At 39.7% G+C, this 15707-nt stretch overlaps 1 protein-coding gene across 2 annotated transcripts in view; it reads left to right on the top strand.

Annotated features, from left to right (window-relative positions):
- elp1 (elongator acetyltransferase complex subunit 1) overlaps positions 1-15707 on the top strand; it is a 20847-nt gene extending 5140 nt beyond the window's left edge. For both annotated transcript variants that reach the window (XM_017722529.2, XM_017722528.2), the window contains exons 8-37: positions 904-994; positions 1167-1290; positions 1598-1691; positions 1816-2046; positions 2652-2822; positions 2994-3069; positions 3201-3362; positions 4166-4272; positions 4506-4609; positions 4696-4749; positions 5074-5179; positions 5951-6066; positions 6791-6864; positions 6980-7058; positions 7153-7232; positions 7321-7467; positions 7852-7937; positions 8075-8223; positions 8349-8472; positions 8560-8657; positions 8915-9116; positions 10755-10816; positions 11190-11252; positions 11365-11425; positions 11519-11632; positions 11840-11951; positions 13255-13382; positions 13997-14148; positions 15421-15499; positions 15586-15707. In XM_017722529.2, the coding sequence (XP_017578018.1) occupies positions 904-994; positions 1167-1290; positions 1598-1691; positions 1816-2046; positions 2652-2822; positions 2994-3069; positions 3201-3362; positions 4166-4272; positions 4506-4609; positions 4696-4749; positions 5074-5179; positions 5951-6066; positions 6791-6864; positions 6980-7058; positions 7153-7232; positions 7321-7467; positions 7852-7937; positions 8075-8223; positions 8349-8472; positions 8560-8657; positions 8915-9116; positions 10755-10816; positions 11190-11252; positions 11365-11425; positions 11519-11632; positions 11840-11951; positions 13255-13382; positions 13997-14148; positions 15421-15499; positions 15586-15653 (3314 nt within the window). In that variant the 3' untranslated portion in view covers positions 15654-15707. The remainder of the gene's footprint in view (positions 1-903; positions 995-1166; positions 1291-1597; positions 1692-1815; positions 2047-2651; positions 2823-2993; positions 3070-3200; positions 3363-4165; positions 4273-4505; positions 4610-4695; positions 4750-5073; positions 5180-5950; positions 6067-6790; positions 6865-6979; positions 7059-7152; positions 7233-7320; positions 7468-7851; positions 7938-8074; positions 8224-8348; positions 8473-8559; positions 8658-8914; positions 9117-10754; positions 10817-11189; positions 11253-11364; positions 11426-11518; positions 11633-11839; positions 11952-13254; positions 13383-13996; positions 14149-15420; positions 15500-15585) is intronic.

The raw sequence follows: 15707 nt of genomic DNA, 5'->3' as shown, positions 1-15707 counted from the left end.
AAAACTGGCAGTAGGCTTGGTAGTTGATTTTGAGCCCATCTTCAACCTGAAAAGGTCCAACCAGCTCATCTTTAATAATACCAGCCCATTCCAGTACCCCACCTCCACCTTGCTGGCGTCTGACTCGAAGTGGAGCTCTGTCCCGTTACTGATCCAGCCACGGGCCCATCCATCTGGTCCGTCAAGAGTCACTCTCATTTAATCAGTCCATAAAACCTTTGAAAAATCTGTCTTCAGATTCTTCTTGGACCAGTCTAGACACTTCAGCTTGTGTCTTGTTCAGTGGTGGTCGGGTTTCAGCCTTCCTTACCTTGGCCACGTCTCTGAGCGCTGAATATCTTGTACTTCTTGATACTCCAGCTAGGTTGCAGTTCTGGAATATGACAGAACTGGAAGATAATGGGTTCCTGGTAGCTTCACACTTGATTCTTCTCAAATCCTTGGAAGTTATTTTGCGTCTTTTTTTCTCAGCACGTTTCTTGCGACCCTGTTGACTATTTGCAACAAAACGTTTGATGGTTCTGTGATCACGCCCCAATATCTTAGCAATTTCAAGAATTCTGCATCCCTCTGAGAGACTTTTGGTAATTTTTGACTTTTCAGAGTCAGTTAAATCTCTTTTTTTGGCCCATTTTGCCTAAAGAAAAAAGCTGTCTAATAATTATGCACATCTTGATATAGGGTGTTGACCTCCTTAGGCCACACCCTCCCTCATTACACAGATACACATCACCTGCTATGCTTAAATCCATTAAACATTCAAGTTTATCCAGCTTGGAGTTAGAAAATATGCCTAAAAATGATAATATGGTCAAAATACTCACTTGCCTAATAATTGTGCACACGTGTATATGAAATTGGTAAGAGGAAAATTATTTCCTGAATTCTTTTGTTTTGTTTCAGGGGCCAGAAAAGTCAGAGTGTGGAACCGAGAATGCATCCTGCAGGCGACCAGTGAGGCTATCAATGGCCTTGAACAACCTCTCTGTTGGAAGTAAGAAAGTCTGAAATTAGTGTCACTGATTTTACAGAATTTCAGAGGTTAATATTCTGTGTCCTTTGCAGTGATGTTCAAGTCAAAAAGTATTTTTTTAACTTATCAGCCAGCCAGTTGTTGTTGTGTGCTTTTACTATAAAACTGTAAAGTCTATGTGTGCATGCTTTAGACCCTCAGGCAGCCTGATAGCCTCAACTCAGCGGCACCCTAACAAACATAGTGTTGTGTTCATGGAAAAGAATGGCCTGCTTCATGGAGACTTCACTCTGCCCTTTGCCAAGGATCAGGCTAAAGTAAGCCACAATTCATCAGTAGTGTTCTTAGCTGGAGAGAAGACTCAGGGCGTGATTAGTATATACTGAACTGACTTTATATATAATTTTTGTATGTTACAAATGTTACTGCAGTGTTCCTTTCTTGCAGAGTCTAGTTCTAATCCTGGTCTTTTTCACCTGCTCCAGCTATGTAATTGCTTTTGAAGTCCTTGATTGGCTGGATCAGATGCATAAGCATTGCAAGTTGGAGCTAAACTATGTAGGAAAGTAAATCAGCAGGAGGATGGTTAGTGATGACTGAGTTAGTGTATGCCTTGTGTTTCAGGTGAAAGAGTTGCTTTGGAACAGTGACTCCACAGTGCTAGCTGTCTGGCTCGAAGACATGAATCCAGGAGACGATGGCAACCCCAACACATACAGTTAGCGTCTAATTGAAATTTACTCTCTTTAATTTACATTCCACAATATTGTTACAAATTATCCACAATCACAATAATATTTCAGCTGTTTCTGAATACTTATGGTCTCTCTCTCTAATTTTAGTTCAGCTGTGGACAGTAGGGAATTATCACTGGTACCTAAAGCAGAGCCTGCATTTCGGAAGAGACCCCTTGAAGGCCCCCGCGTGTGTATGCTGGGACCCAGAGAAGCCCCTACGTCTGCACCTGCTGAGTCAAGGCTGGGCCAGCTACACCTATGACTGGGGCTGGTGCACAGACCGTAGCCCTGGAGATGATTCACAGGACAGTGCCAATGTGGCAGTGATTGATGGAGGTGAGATACAGCAAGATTCCTTAGTAATCTCTTTCACACTAGAGCCAAATGGTTCTGATCATTTTATTTTATTCACATGGTTAGCTAAGTGTCACAGAACAGTTCAGAGGGAAGATATAATTATGTAGCAGTTCACTGATTGGTTCCTTATGTTGGCATTGTGCAACTACATCCTGCATTATTTGAAACCCGAAAACAGTCACATAGGTTCATAACACAGATTTTCAGTCTAGCAAAGAGTGCTGATGAACATGTAAATGAAACAAACGAATATGTTCGATCCGCTCTCTAGTAGAAATGAGCAAGCTCCTTTCTTCTTTTTATGTTTTAAAAGCTTACTGACCGTTACATAACACAACACTGATACAGTTGCTAATTGCATGGGAATTACTGTAACATTAGGAAAAATGCAAGCTAGAGAGTAAGGCTCTGCAACAAACGTGGTACTCCATTGCTGAATTTGGATCACATTTATGCTGGTTATTGCGATGATTTGTCATAATTTAAAAAAATGTACATTATTGTCAGACTAAGGATTTCACTACAGCTCCTGTAGCACATGGCCATGATTTTTTTTCTGTCTACTTGTCCCATGCATTTTACAGATAAAGTTTTAGTGACAACGTTTCGTCAGTGTGTGGTGCCTCCGCCCATGTGTTCCTATGAGCTACAACTTCCTGCTGCCGTCAATCTGGTCACCTTCCACTCACAGACTCAAAGGACCAATGAGCTTGCTGCATTAACAGCTGACTGCCGTCTGCATATCTACAGCCAAGGTGTGCTGACTAGAAAACTACAAGATAAAGGCACTAAAAACAAAAGTCATCTTTCTATTCATTCTTTTCTTTTTCTTCATGGTCATATTCCATGGTGAATTTCAGTGCTCATGGATCTATTACGCTACTGTTATTGGAATGGGTATAAGATTTCTCACTTTTTTATTGCAGGTTCTGAAGCAAGTGGGCCTGTTGCATCTGGGTTTAGAGTTGTATCTGAACCACCTGTCTTACAGAGGACATACAGGTTAGATTAAGAGAATGTCTTGATATTGAAATCCATTTTGGATATTTCTGTTGATATCTGGCCTTCTTTCAGTTATTTGTTTTCTTAAAAGGCTGGGTGTGTAGTTTAACACTGATGTGCCTTGCATGCAGTGTTGTAGTTGACCAGGAGGGGGTGCTGGCTGTGCGCTTGCTGCTGTGGCTGAAAGAAGATGTGTTTGTGGCAGTGTTGTGTGGAGATGGCCTAACCGAGTCACACCTGCTCGTCCTCAAACCAGCAGAGACTCAGGGCTCTGAACACAGGCTGGAGATTAGGTACAGAAAATGCAGTTCTGTCTTTTCAATCACTGTGCTCATTTGTGTCATCTTATTTTACTGTGACAGAGGGTTGTCACGATGCCAGAATTTCAACATGATGTTCGATGGCAAAAACGGTACTGTGACAGAAAATGAAACAGATGCCATTATCTAAGACGCTTATCTAAGAAACTTTTTTGCCAGCTTTCTATAACCAGCAGTGTCGACAAAGAGAGATGCAATTTTATCTGATATGTTATGGTAAGGCCTAGAAACTGGGAAAGTTCTGATTTTTTACAAGAAATGTTTTTTTTTTTGTGATTTGGTGGCATACTCCCAATTAGCTGGTGTTTTTGACCACATCATGTGTTTATCAAAAAAGCAACAAATGCAATTAGCTAGATTTAATTTGAGGCACAACTGGATTAGACCATTTTTCCCTGGTGGGAGTTGTTTACATGTGAAAGCAAATGAAGGCAGTATTGAATATGTTGTTCACTCAATGGATTGTCCCCTACAAATTATCCTATTATCAAATGTCATCTTGCCAGACCACTGGGGCGGGGGTGGGGGCGGGGGCGCTGGAGCCTGGAGCAACAACGTGACCCTAATGTTAGCTAATCTAATTGAAGAATTTAAAGAGTATTGAATTGTTTACCATGTTGTAGTACTGAAAAAAAACATTGCACCTTTGGTACAGACACTTCTGTGGAATGCCTGTGGTCTTCAGTCAGGTGTGCCACAGTCAGCCTGTAAAACAGAACAGGCCTTGAAACATTGATTCCTTTTTGGGGGAAAAATTTTGTCTGTGGTGTAATCAGTTCACAGGTCCAGGTGGAAGGTCATGTGATTAGTCTATGCCACAGCCTGAAGAGCGACACATTGGCCCTGCAGCTGGAGGATGGTCAGATTAGGAGAGTGCACTGGGGTGAGTGTTTTTCATTGTGTATATGTGTTGAAGTAAAAGAAGATGAATGCTGTATTCAGTTGTAGTTACCATGTTAAAGTCATGATGTCTAATCATGACAAAACCCATTATGATTTATTGAAGCTGAAATGTTCTTTAACAAAGTCATATTTAATAAACTTCACTTACTACAAAAGCTGTTTTATTACTATTTTCCCCAGTATAAATAATGTGTGTACCATCATCTTGTTTAGACTCCACAGAGGTGACAGTAAAAGAATGGAAGGATCCTACTGGTTACAATGTTAACTTCCCCCTGCCCTGTCTACACAATGCACTGTGCACCATCAATGGACAGGTAGTAACAGTCAACAGCTTTTTTTTTTTTTTTCTTTTGCAGTGAATAGATGTATACATGTTCAGGTTTATTTTGTCTTTCAACAGGAGCATTTAATAGGTCTCACCGAGAGATACCACCTTTATTTTGGTGACTGTGAGGTATGTATGATTGATGTGAACAATAATAGCAGCACTGGAAGTCATGGTTTATATTTTATAGATTTTATTTATGGTTTATGGTTATGGTTTATATTTTATTATTATAATCCTGGTCTCTTATTTATTTATTTTATATATTTATGTATGTGTGGTTGTGCATGTTTTAATGTTCTTTGTGGGTTAAAAAGTGTCATGTTAGAACAGGGAAAACACTAAGGAAATGCTGAAAACCATACGCCCATAACACTGATTTAAATGTCTTTGTTTCTTTCAAGCTCTTTCTTTATCTCTTGTCAAGTAGTGTCACTGTGGTGTTGTCTGCAGGTGGCTTCTAATATTTCCTCTTTTGTGGTGTATGGCGAGTTCCTCCTGCTCACCACACATGCACACACCTGCCGCTGTCTCCACCTGACCACTATGTCCATCAGAGGTGAGAGAATGGAGAAAGGTCTGAAGATATTCTTTTATGTGCAAAAAACAGCCGAGCCCAAAAAATAGTGTTTTTACTGATGTTTGGTCCAGATTTAAACCCTATAGAGAATATTTAGTCTCACATTAAACACTAAAAGAAGTGTTTGGGTTTTTTCCCAATAGTTTGGAGCCATCAATGCTGATTCTAACAATATTGACTCTTTCTGTTAAATGCTGTCTGCAGGTTTACTCACACCACTTTAACAGTTCAAGAAATCAAAGGGAAAGGCTATTACATATTAAGTTACTTCATCTGTTTGTTTAGTTCTTGCTAATTTAATGACTAATGATTTGTTGTGAAGACCATTAAAAGCCTAATGTTTTGCTATTGCAGGCTTGGCCTTTTTTTTCTTTGCACAGGAGTGTATATAGAACCACAATGAGGAAATGGCAAAGAGCACCACAAGAAGACTTGAGTTTCCTGTGTGTTGTACTTTATGGCATGACACAATTTTGTCAGTTGCAGTGATTTGATGTATAATTTTGTTTTTCTAGTCATGTTGTTGAAATGTTCTTTGATAGTTTTCAAAGCAGTTGTGACATCATTTTGTATTAGTTGTGTAAAAATACAATTCCAGCTATTGTACATTTTGCATGTATTTGTAAAATCTTTTTGTAGATTATGGATCATTTTCTAAGACATAGATCTCAGTGACAGAAAAAATTTGACATAGGAAGATCTCAGAGCCTTTTTCTGAATCTAGTGCCATTTGTGTTCATGTGTGTGCAGATCTGAAGGCTGCTCTAAGTTCAGAAGCAACTCAAAATGATGAGAGCGTGCGCAAAGTGGAGAGAGGCTCTCGCATTGTTACTGTGGTGCCGCAGGACACCAAACTCATCCTACAGGTTAACACTGAATGACTCATGCTCATACATACACTGATACATGCATACCTGACATGGTGGGGGGTTGTTTGCCAATACTGAACTACCTTTTGAAAATGAAAATTCTACATATGTGATTAAGCTTTATTTTTGTGATTAAGTGTCATTAAGCTTTTCTGGACATAATTAGTTAGCCTCAACCTACACCCCACCATTGCTGCTCTAACAGCAATACTCTTCTGTATCTTCTGGGAAGGATTCACACTAGATATTGGAACATTGCTGTGAGTTTTGGATTGTATGGCATAAGAGCATTAACGAGGTCAGGTACTGACGTTGGATCATTAGTTCTGGAACACTTCATCCCATCCCAGTGGTACTGAATGTAGCTCCATCACTCCAGAGAACGCAGTTCCGCTGCTCCACAGTGCAATTCTGAGGGCATTATACCCCTTTTACTAATTCATGCCATTGGCTGTGGTGACCTTGGGCTTGTGAGTGCCTGTGTCAGACCATCCTATTCTGTTGGCCATGCTTTTATTTGTATGCTACACAAGCTCTGTTGTGGCAGCTTAAAGGAGCTGTGCTCACTAAAAAGAAAGGGTGTCTGGATACTTTTGGCCATCTACTGCATCTTCTTTGACTTTGTAATTTGAAATAATGTTGGGATGTGTCTGTGGGCTTTTATGAATCATTGATGATTTCAGATGAGCTTTAATAATGTTCTCTGTGTCTTATTTCCCAGATGCCACGTGGTAACCTAGAGACCATCCATCATCGAGCACTTGTGCTGGCTCAACTCAGGAAGTGGCTTGATGAGTGAGTGCTAAAAAGTTATGAGTAAAGATTTGCATTTTGCTAAACTTGCATTTTCTGTAAAGTTCTTAATTCTGGTCAGTGGGTTTAAAAACGTCTGTGCTTCATCATCTTCTAGTCTGAAATTTAGAGATGCTTTTGAGTGCATGAGGAAGCTGCGGATCAACCTCAACCTCATCTATGACCACAATCCCAGTGTGAGTGGCCCAGTCATGATGTCATTTGCTCTTGTTGTGATCTTTGTACAGAGATGTAACTAATAGAGCTATATGCTTTTTTACATCTGGACAGGTGTTTTTAGGGAATGTTGAGACATTTCTGAAGCAGATAGATTCAACCAACTACATCAACCTTTTTCTTACAGAGCTTAAGTAAGTTTGTGTTTGAAGTTTCTGGAAATATAGGGTGTATATTTGACAAAATGCATGTGTCTTCATAATGGGACTTGTTATCTGACAGGGAGGAAGATACCACCAAGACAATGTACCCTTGTCCAATGAGTGCTGCATGCCAATCAGCTTCAGGAAGTGGAGGAGGGGGCAAGAAGAAAGTGGACACTGTCTGTGACGCACTGCGGTCATCTATGGAAACGCTCGATCCACAAAAGTATGTTAAATTACCATGAGTAATTCTAATATGGCTCAAAACCTGAATTCTGAAAGGAAAGTTCAAATTTAATGGAAAATTAAGAAAAATGTGTGTAACTTAAAGGATAATAAAGTTAAGGCTCAAAGCAGTCTAAAAACTCAGAGAAGATTTTCGTTTTTCTTCCCTGTTGCATATAATGTATTTTGACCTGACTATGTAGGATACATCCACTGTCATTTGCATGAGCAGCTATATGACTGTTTCTAAATAAGCAATATGCCTGAATCTTACATTTATAGATTGTACATTTTACTTTACATTTGCATTTTTCATATTTATTGGATTTTCCTGACAAGTTTACAAGGGAGTATTTGCATGTCCACTTGTCTTCTGCCCTTCCAGATTTTGTTTGTGCATTTTGACCTCACATGTGAAGAAGACCACGCCAGAGCTGGAGGTTGCACTACAAAAGGTCCGCGAGTTACGTGGTAAGAATTGCACTGATGAACAAGCTCTTAAATCCATTTATTTATGTGCAGAAACCACATCATGAAATATATTGTCTGTACATGTGTGCTCATGTATGTGTGTTATCATAACCTCTGTTTGATGTGTTGTATTTAAGTGAACCCACCCACTGCAAAGAATGCTGCAAGTGCTGAGGAGGCCCTGAAGTATCTTTTGTTTCTGGTTAATGTAAATGAGCTGTATGAACACTCTTTGGGAACCTACGATTTCGACCTGGTGCTTATGGTAGCAGAAAAGTCCCAGAAGGTTTGTGAAGATTTTAACGCTATTTGTGTGAATGCACCTGTGCCCATTCATACTTGTGGGATACTAATCAGAGTGAAATCTCTGACCTGTACACTACTTTCCTTCTCCTCTGTGCTCCCCTTTAGGACCCTAAAGAGTACCTTCCCTTCCTGAACATGCTGAAAACCCTGGAGCCTAATTACCAGCGCTACACGATCGACAAACACCTGAAGAGATATAAAAAAGCCTTGCATCACCTCAGCAAGTGTGGTAGGGTTTAGTCTCTCCTCAGTTGGAGTTAAGAATGTAAACAGAAAGCAAACATACATAGACAAAGCATGTTTATTTCTTTCACAGGTGAGGAGCACTTCACTGAGGCGTTGAACCTGGTTAAGGACCAGAGACTGTACATCGAAGCTATGCAGCTCTACCCCTCAGACAGTCCGCAGCACAAGGTTATTTCTCCTTTAGAGGCCTGTTTGACAATTGTGTAATGTGTGTTGTATGCTGGCTCCTTGCTCCTACACGCATTGAGATAAGAGGGAATCTCCTGTGCCACTTTGTGTAGATTTGTGTAGCTCAGAAGAATCTTATGTTTTATAGAAGTAGATTTCAGTTTTGTTTTTTTTGGACAGTTACAGTTACTTCAAGCAGTTGGTTTTGTATCCAGGGATGTTTTCTGTTACCTCTCATCTCCATGCGATGTCATTAGGTGCTGAGTGTGGCCTATGCAGAGCACCTTATGGAACAGCAGCAGGCTGAGCAGGCAGGGCTGCTGCTATGGCGATGTGGAGAGATGGCCTGTGCCCTGCAGGCTTTTGTTAGCTGCACAAGTTGGAGACATGCCCTAGCTGTGGCAACCCATATCCCTCTGCCACCTGAACAGCTGGCGCAGCTTGCCCGAGATCTGGCAGGTATAGTGGAGGGCTGGGGGGGGGCAGTGCATGTGTTAGTATATACCGGATGGAATACACATTAATTATTTTTTCCCAATAGTAGTTCAGATGAGTACGAAAAAATTCTACTAAAGGTTCAGTGTGTACTCTGTCTGTGTGTAGTCTTCAGTCTTCCTAACAAACTGTGTGACTGGTTCAGACTAATCAGACTTCATTTCATTTGCAAACTCCTCACCAGCTAATAGAATACAGTGTTATAATTGCATTTAAAATCTTAATTTTCCTTATGCACAGGTGATCTCAGAGACCTCCGAAGTTGTGTGGCATTTTGTAGTCGTACCCGGATTAGGCATCTGTGGCATTGTCCTGTGTACGTTTCCTCCCCAGGTGTTACTGGAGCCTCTGAATTATAAGGTGGTGAGCAGTTGATTATTGCTAAACACAGGAAAAATAAAATGTTTGGCAAAAAAATGGTTGATCATGTTTGCTCCTTGTAGAACATGCACTATATTTCCAGAAGTATTTGCTCATCTGTCTTCACACGCATATGAACTTGAGTGACATCCTGTTCTTGATCCATAGGGTTTAATATGATGTCGACCCACTCTTTACAGCTATAACAACTCTTATGGGAAGGCTTTCCTGAAGGGTTAGGAGTGTGTTTATGAGAATTTTTGATCATTCTTCCAGAAGCACATTTGTGAGGTCAGACGCTGATGTTGGACGAGAAGGGCTGGCTCGTAGTCCCCACTCTAATTCATCTCAAAGGTGTTCCATCAGGTGGAGGTCAGGACTCTGTGCAGGCCAGTCAAGTTCTTCCACACCAAACTCGCTCTTCCATGTCTTTATGGACCATGCTTTGTGCACTGGTGCACAGTAATGTTGGAACAAGAAGGGGCCATCCCCAAAATGTTGGGAGAAAGTTGGGAGCATTAAATTGTCCAAAATCTCATTGTTAAAGTTATTTTAAGCGGCCTACCACTTCGTGGCTGAGTTGCTGTTGTTCCCAGTCGATTCCACTTTGTTATAATACCACTGACAGTGGACTGTGGAATATTTAGTAGGAAAATTCACTACTTGACCTCTTGCACAGGTGGCATTTTATCACGGTACCATGCTGGAATTCACTGAGCTCCTGAGAGCGACCCAGTCTTTCACAAATGTTTGTAGAAGCAGTCCTCATGCCTAGGTGCTTGGTTTTATACAACTGTGGCCAAGGAAGTGACTGGAACACCTGAATTCAATTATTTGGATGGGTGGGTGAATACTTTTGGCAATATAGTGTATGTAAACCAGCTACTAGAACCATAGGCTGTTATTGCCAAAGCAAATTACCTACCACATTTGACAAAGCTTTAGTTTGTGTGGATTAATTTGGTGAGGTTGATGTCACTACAGTGTGCAGCAGTGTTAGATTGTGTGTAGTAGCAGTCCTATTTTAGCTCCTGAATTACCTCATTTTTGAGCACATTGTTTTGATGAATAATATACCCACTGAAAACTTATTGGCTTTGGAGCATTTTAGTTTACGATCGGGTGTGATAACAGTTCCTGTTATGGGCATGGCATTGGCTACCAAATGACAACACAACTTCAGAGGTCCATTGTGCTTTTGTTGATCTCAGTAAAGCATGTGGTGTTTATTTAATGTTTCAGAGAAACTTCTGGAAGTGAGACGACATACCGAGGCTGCTCTGCTGTTGGAGCAATATGCTAAGGTGCTGGAGGCCTGCTGTTTTACATTCTACAATTTCCCCTGTTAACCCTGGCAGTGAAGTACCCAGTTCAGAAATTAACAAGCTGTTAATCAGTGCATAACGTAACATTAGGGACTATGTTAAAGGGCTTGTAAAGCCTCACTGTGAAGTAGCCCTGGTCCTTCACGTTTTAGTGTTTCCACTTCAACTCAGGAAATGTGTTTTTAACTATATGATTGGTTAGATCAAGTGTGGGAAGTGGTACTTCAGAACCAGGACTGGGAACCAATGAGTTTTTGTAACACTCAAATACTGATTTTATATATTTTTAAATATGGTGATTTTAATTGTGGTGTTTTGTGCATGTTTTTGTAAAATGTGTCTGTGATTTCAGGACTGTGAGGAGGCTATCTCTGCTCTGATAGAGGGATGTGCATGGGAGGAAGCCCTCAGACTAGTTAGTCATTTTCTGAATTTGCCTTTGATTTATTCATTTTTATGACTTACTGCTGCTGAATAGATGTCGTCTATCTTAGATTTATGACCTTTTGCTCATTTCACTATTTCAGATTTACCTTTATAGCAGACAGGATATCACTGAAACCCATCTGAAGCCTGCCCTTTTGGAAGGTATTACAAATGTCTTACTTGTAACTTTAACTCGCTTATTATATTGTTTCATATCCTTGTTTTTTCTCACACTGCACCTGCTCTCTGGTTTAGTTCACAGTAATCAGGTGGCCTTCTTGGAGTCTCAGAAGGCTCTCTTCACACGGCACAAAAACCGGCTGGCTGTGGTGCGAGAGCAGAAGGCAAAGGCTAGGCTGGAGCTCATTGGTAAATTACGAATGTAAACGTAAATCGCATATTAGTTTCACTGCAGGTCTGAATAAATTCCAAAAATTAAGGATTAGTAGATGAATAAATCTGCAGATTAAGAGGTTAACTTTTTTATTTGTACAGATCATAGTTTTGTTTAAGAGCTCTTTTACATTCTCATTGCGTTCCTACATCTCATTGCATGGCAATCCATATGCTCTGCAGATGAGGATGGTCCTGACTGTGCAGATGCTGAGTTGTACTCTGAGGCCAGCAGTGTCCTGACCGGCAGCCGTATTGGATCAAAATACTCACAAAGCAACTCCCGCATCTCTACGTGAGTAACATCACATACATAGCATATATGTTGTTCACACATTGTCTTTACACATGCTGAATTTAGATGGCTTAATTTTGTGCATTTTATTTGTGATGTGTACATCCATTCAAAAAAGGTGAAAAAAGGCAGAAGCAGCTGATATTGTGTCTCATATCATCAGCCACTGATCTCCCATTTAGTGAAATGGCCACATCTGAGTGAGCAATAAATAGAAATATTTCAGATACAAAGACAATAGATGTATACTAGAGATGTATAGTCATGAGCAGTGAAAATAGTGACAAGTTCAGAAATTAAGGCATAACTCCCAGGGAGAAAAAGGAAAGCAAAATTGTGGTGCACTGAGACTAAAACACAAAGAAACAAGAAATCACTGTAGAATGATTTAGTTCCACTACTACACAAATGCAAGTCATGTTTAAAACTACTGCTCTCCTGGGATTTTGCATTATTTGTTAAAAATATGTTGCTTACCTTGCCAAGTCACAAGATCAATCTGGTGGACATTTTCTTTTGAGACCCCTCAACAGTAACTACAGATGGCGGCTGTTCAAAAACTCATCACATAATTTATGTTCATTGCATCATGCTTGGATGTCACTGATTACCGATTGCAGTGAAATATGTGCACCAGTCTACAGAAATCAGTATGTACTTTGGTGCAAAATGTTAGTGTCGATTATTATTTGTAACTGTGACATTCAACTCCCACATAGTTTTTTTTTTCAGAATTCAGAAATTGAGAAGATAATAATTTACATTAAAATTAAAGTTTTTTTTTCCCCCCCACATTTTGAATGTTTTAGCTTATGCTGACTCACTTCAGCGCTAAAACCTGCAAGTACCTTAGCAATTGATTGATTCATTACTAGTCAGATGGCAGTGAACTATTATGTTGCAATAAATGAGAATAAAAGGGCTCATTCTTATCCTGATTTTTTGCTGCTGTAGAATCTGGCTACATGGAAGAACAGGGTAAATGCTGGAGTCACATTTCTTTGGGAATATGCCGTAGATCTTAGATTATTTCTAAGTTTATCAGTGTAGTAGTAACTCTATTTTTACACTGTTCCTGTTAGTTTACTTCGTAACTGTAACAGAATATCATTTCCTGATTGTGTGATGCTCTTGCATGCATTCCATTAACCAACCCTTCCTGTAAAACATTTCATAAAGGGCATTTATGAAGAGCAAGACTAAACAGTCGCCACTTTAGAAAATAACATTGCTGTGTTGGTTGTTTGTGTTGCAGTTGGTTCATGGTGAAAGTCTGAGGCTCATTGACACTCTTTCTGTACAGGAGGTCTTCTAAGAACCGCAGGAAAGCAGAAGGAAAGAAGCACAGTTTAAAGGAGGGAAGCCCTTTTGAGGATATTGCCCTTCTCCATGCCCTCATTCAGATCATCCATGTTGTTGACAAGATGAGGGGTAAAATTAGTAATCATGCACATACAGAGTCTCTCCAGTGTTTTTGGCTTGGGAACGTGTTTGGTCCAAGTAATGAAGAAAGCTTTGTTTTAAATGTCCTAGGATGAATCGTATAGTCATTGTGTTATATGTATATAATGTATAGTCATTAAATTGTATAGTGATTGTAGTCCAGCTCAGCTGCTTTCCAGCTCCTCTTTTAAACAGCTGAATGAATAAATAATGCTGGGTTGACTCATTAGCTCAGATTGTTAGGCTGGTAAAGAAAAAAACATATCAGGACCACATATGTGGTTATGTTTTAGCACTTCTTTATGGTCTGCTCTTTTTAAGGAGTTTTTGAAGTACTTTAATAAAGAGCCTTTATGTTTGCTTGTAATATTAGGTGAATCAAACACAGGCTGCTTAGTTGCCAAAGACAGACTGTTTATATAAGATGTGTGAAATAAATTCCTGAACATAAAGTAGAGAGTAATTAAATCTTACCAAACTCCCACATACTGTTGGGTTACACCGCCTCTTGTAATCCAGTGGCGTGCATACCAAAGCAGTGCGTCATTGGTGTATTATCAGAGAAACATCAGTGACTACAGTGTCTGCTCTTCTCCCCACAGAGGAGATCCACAGTCTGCTGAAGGCTCTGGTCCTGTTTCAGTTTGACATGCTGGCCAGCAACCTGCAGGCACACTACAGTGAGCTGCTCCAGCTCATGGAGAAGGGCATCCCAGAGATCTGGAACGAGGGCCTTCAACAGGGCCAAACACTGGTAAGAGAGGCTGAAAAATACAGCATTGATTTTTCTTTTATTGTCAGCAGTCTGTTTTATAGGACTTCTTTCACTGAACAACACTATATAGGTCTCTAATTAAAATTCAGTTGTTAAAGGGACCACATCCTACATTTTTTTTTTTTTATGCTCTACTAACACCATTTGGTTTTATGTGCCAAAAATGGTAAAAAATCATTTTTTTCCATCAACATTTCCAACCTCTCTTCATCTTCTAGAATTAAACAGGCTGTTTCTGTTACTGTGCCTTTAAGACTGATGAAACAAAGATAAACATTTTTCTTATTTGCCTTTGTATTGTGCCTTATTCAAAAAAGCACTCACAGCTGAAACCCTTCCTAGAACTTCAGCAAGAATGGGTGGAGCTAAACTGCTGTAGGCTGAGTAGGAAGACGTATGTAAATGTGTTTGTTCTCGTGAGTTCAAAAGGGGCTGTTATTTACAGCTTAGTTTCCCTATGTATAGATCATATAGGCTGGGTGGTGAATGATACATATTGAAACTTTAACCCTGTTTACTTATTTCTTCAAACGATCTTTAAAAAAAAGGGAAAATTCGTTTTCCATGATATTGGATCTACAGTGTTTTAGGAAAGGAGTTTTATCAGACCTGACTCTTGGGACGAAAACATTAAGGTGTGAGAACATCACTGTGTGTACTAGTTCTGTTAACGGATGTCTACTGTTTCTAACTCGGCTGCTTTTTTGTGAGATTTAAGTAACGTTTAATTATAAGTAGGCCTGTCGCGATAATTACATTATCGACTTATCGTACGATACTTTTTTTAACCACGATCATTTTTGCCGATGTCGATAATTGGCCATTGGGTTTCCGCGCAAATTTGTTTACATGAGAATAAACCGCAACTACGTTAGATTTCAGAAAGTCACGCAGTGCTGCCCTCTCACACCCTATATCTCGCATTCTATAATGGCACTTTAAAAAGACTATTATCGTTTATCGCAATAATTTCTGGGACAATATATCGTTCTGAAAATTTTGTTATCGTGACAGGCCTAATTATAAGGTGTCCATATTTTTAATATATATCAAGTACATGGATAAATGAGGTTTTTCTTGTATTTTGAATCCTGCTAAAAGCAATGCTTTTAAAGGATCACTGTAATAAACTAATATAATACAATGATGGCCTCCAGTGCTTGTCTTGTTGGTTGTTAGGTTGTGATGGAAAATGAAATGATTCACATGCTAAACCGAATTTAAAATTCTGCATATCTTTCCTTGTTTCAGATCACAGGCCCTAACTCAACTGCCAACAGCATCATGGCTTCTTTTCAGCAGCCCAGACCATCCAGAGTGCACCAGCAAGGTAAGCTAGCAATTAAGACCTTATCAACACAAATGCTAACAAGTCAATTTTGAGAACTGTTTTAATAGGCTGTTTCTCCCACTCAGATGCAGAAATCCTGATACCACCTAAGATGAGACAATCTGTCAAATGGAAGCTCTGTATATTGAAGTAATTGTTGTTGTTGTTGTTGTTGTTTGCAAATGAATAAAACACATTTTACAGTGTA

The sequence above is a fragment of the Pygocentrus nattereri genome, chromosome 11 (genome assembly GCF_015220715.1).
Source record: "Pygocentrus nattereri isolate fPygNat1 chromosome 11, fPygNat1.pri, whole genome shotgun sequence".
In the NCBI taxonomy this organism is placed as follows: Eukaryota; Metazoa; Chordata; class Actinopteri; order Characiformes; family Serrasalmidae; genus Pygocentrus; species Pygocentrus nattereri.
Note: the sequence above shows the minus strand (reverse complement) of the source record. Positions and strands in the feature narration are given on the sequence as shown.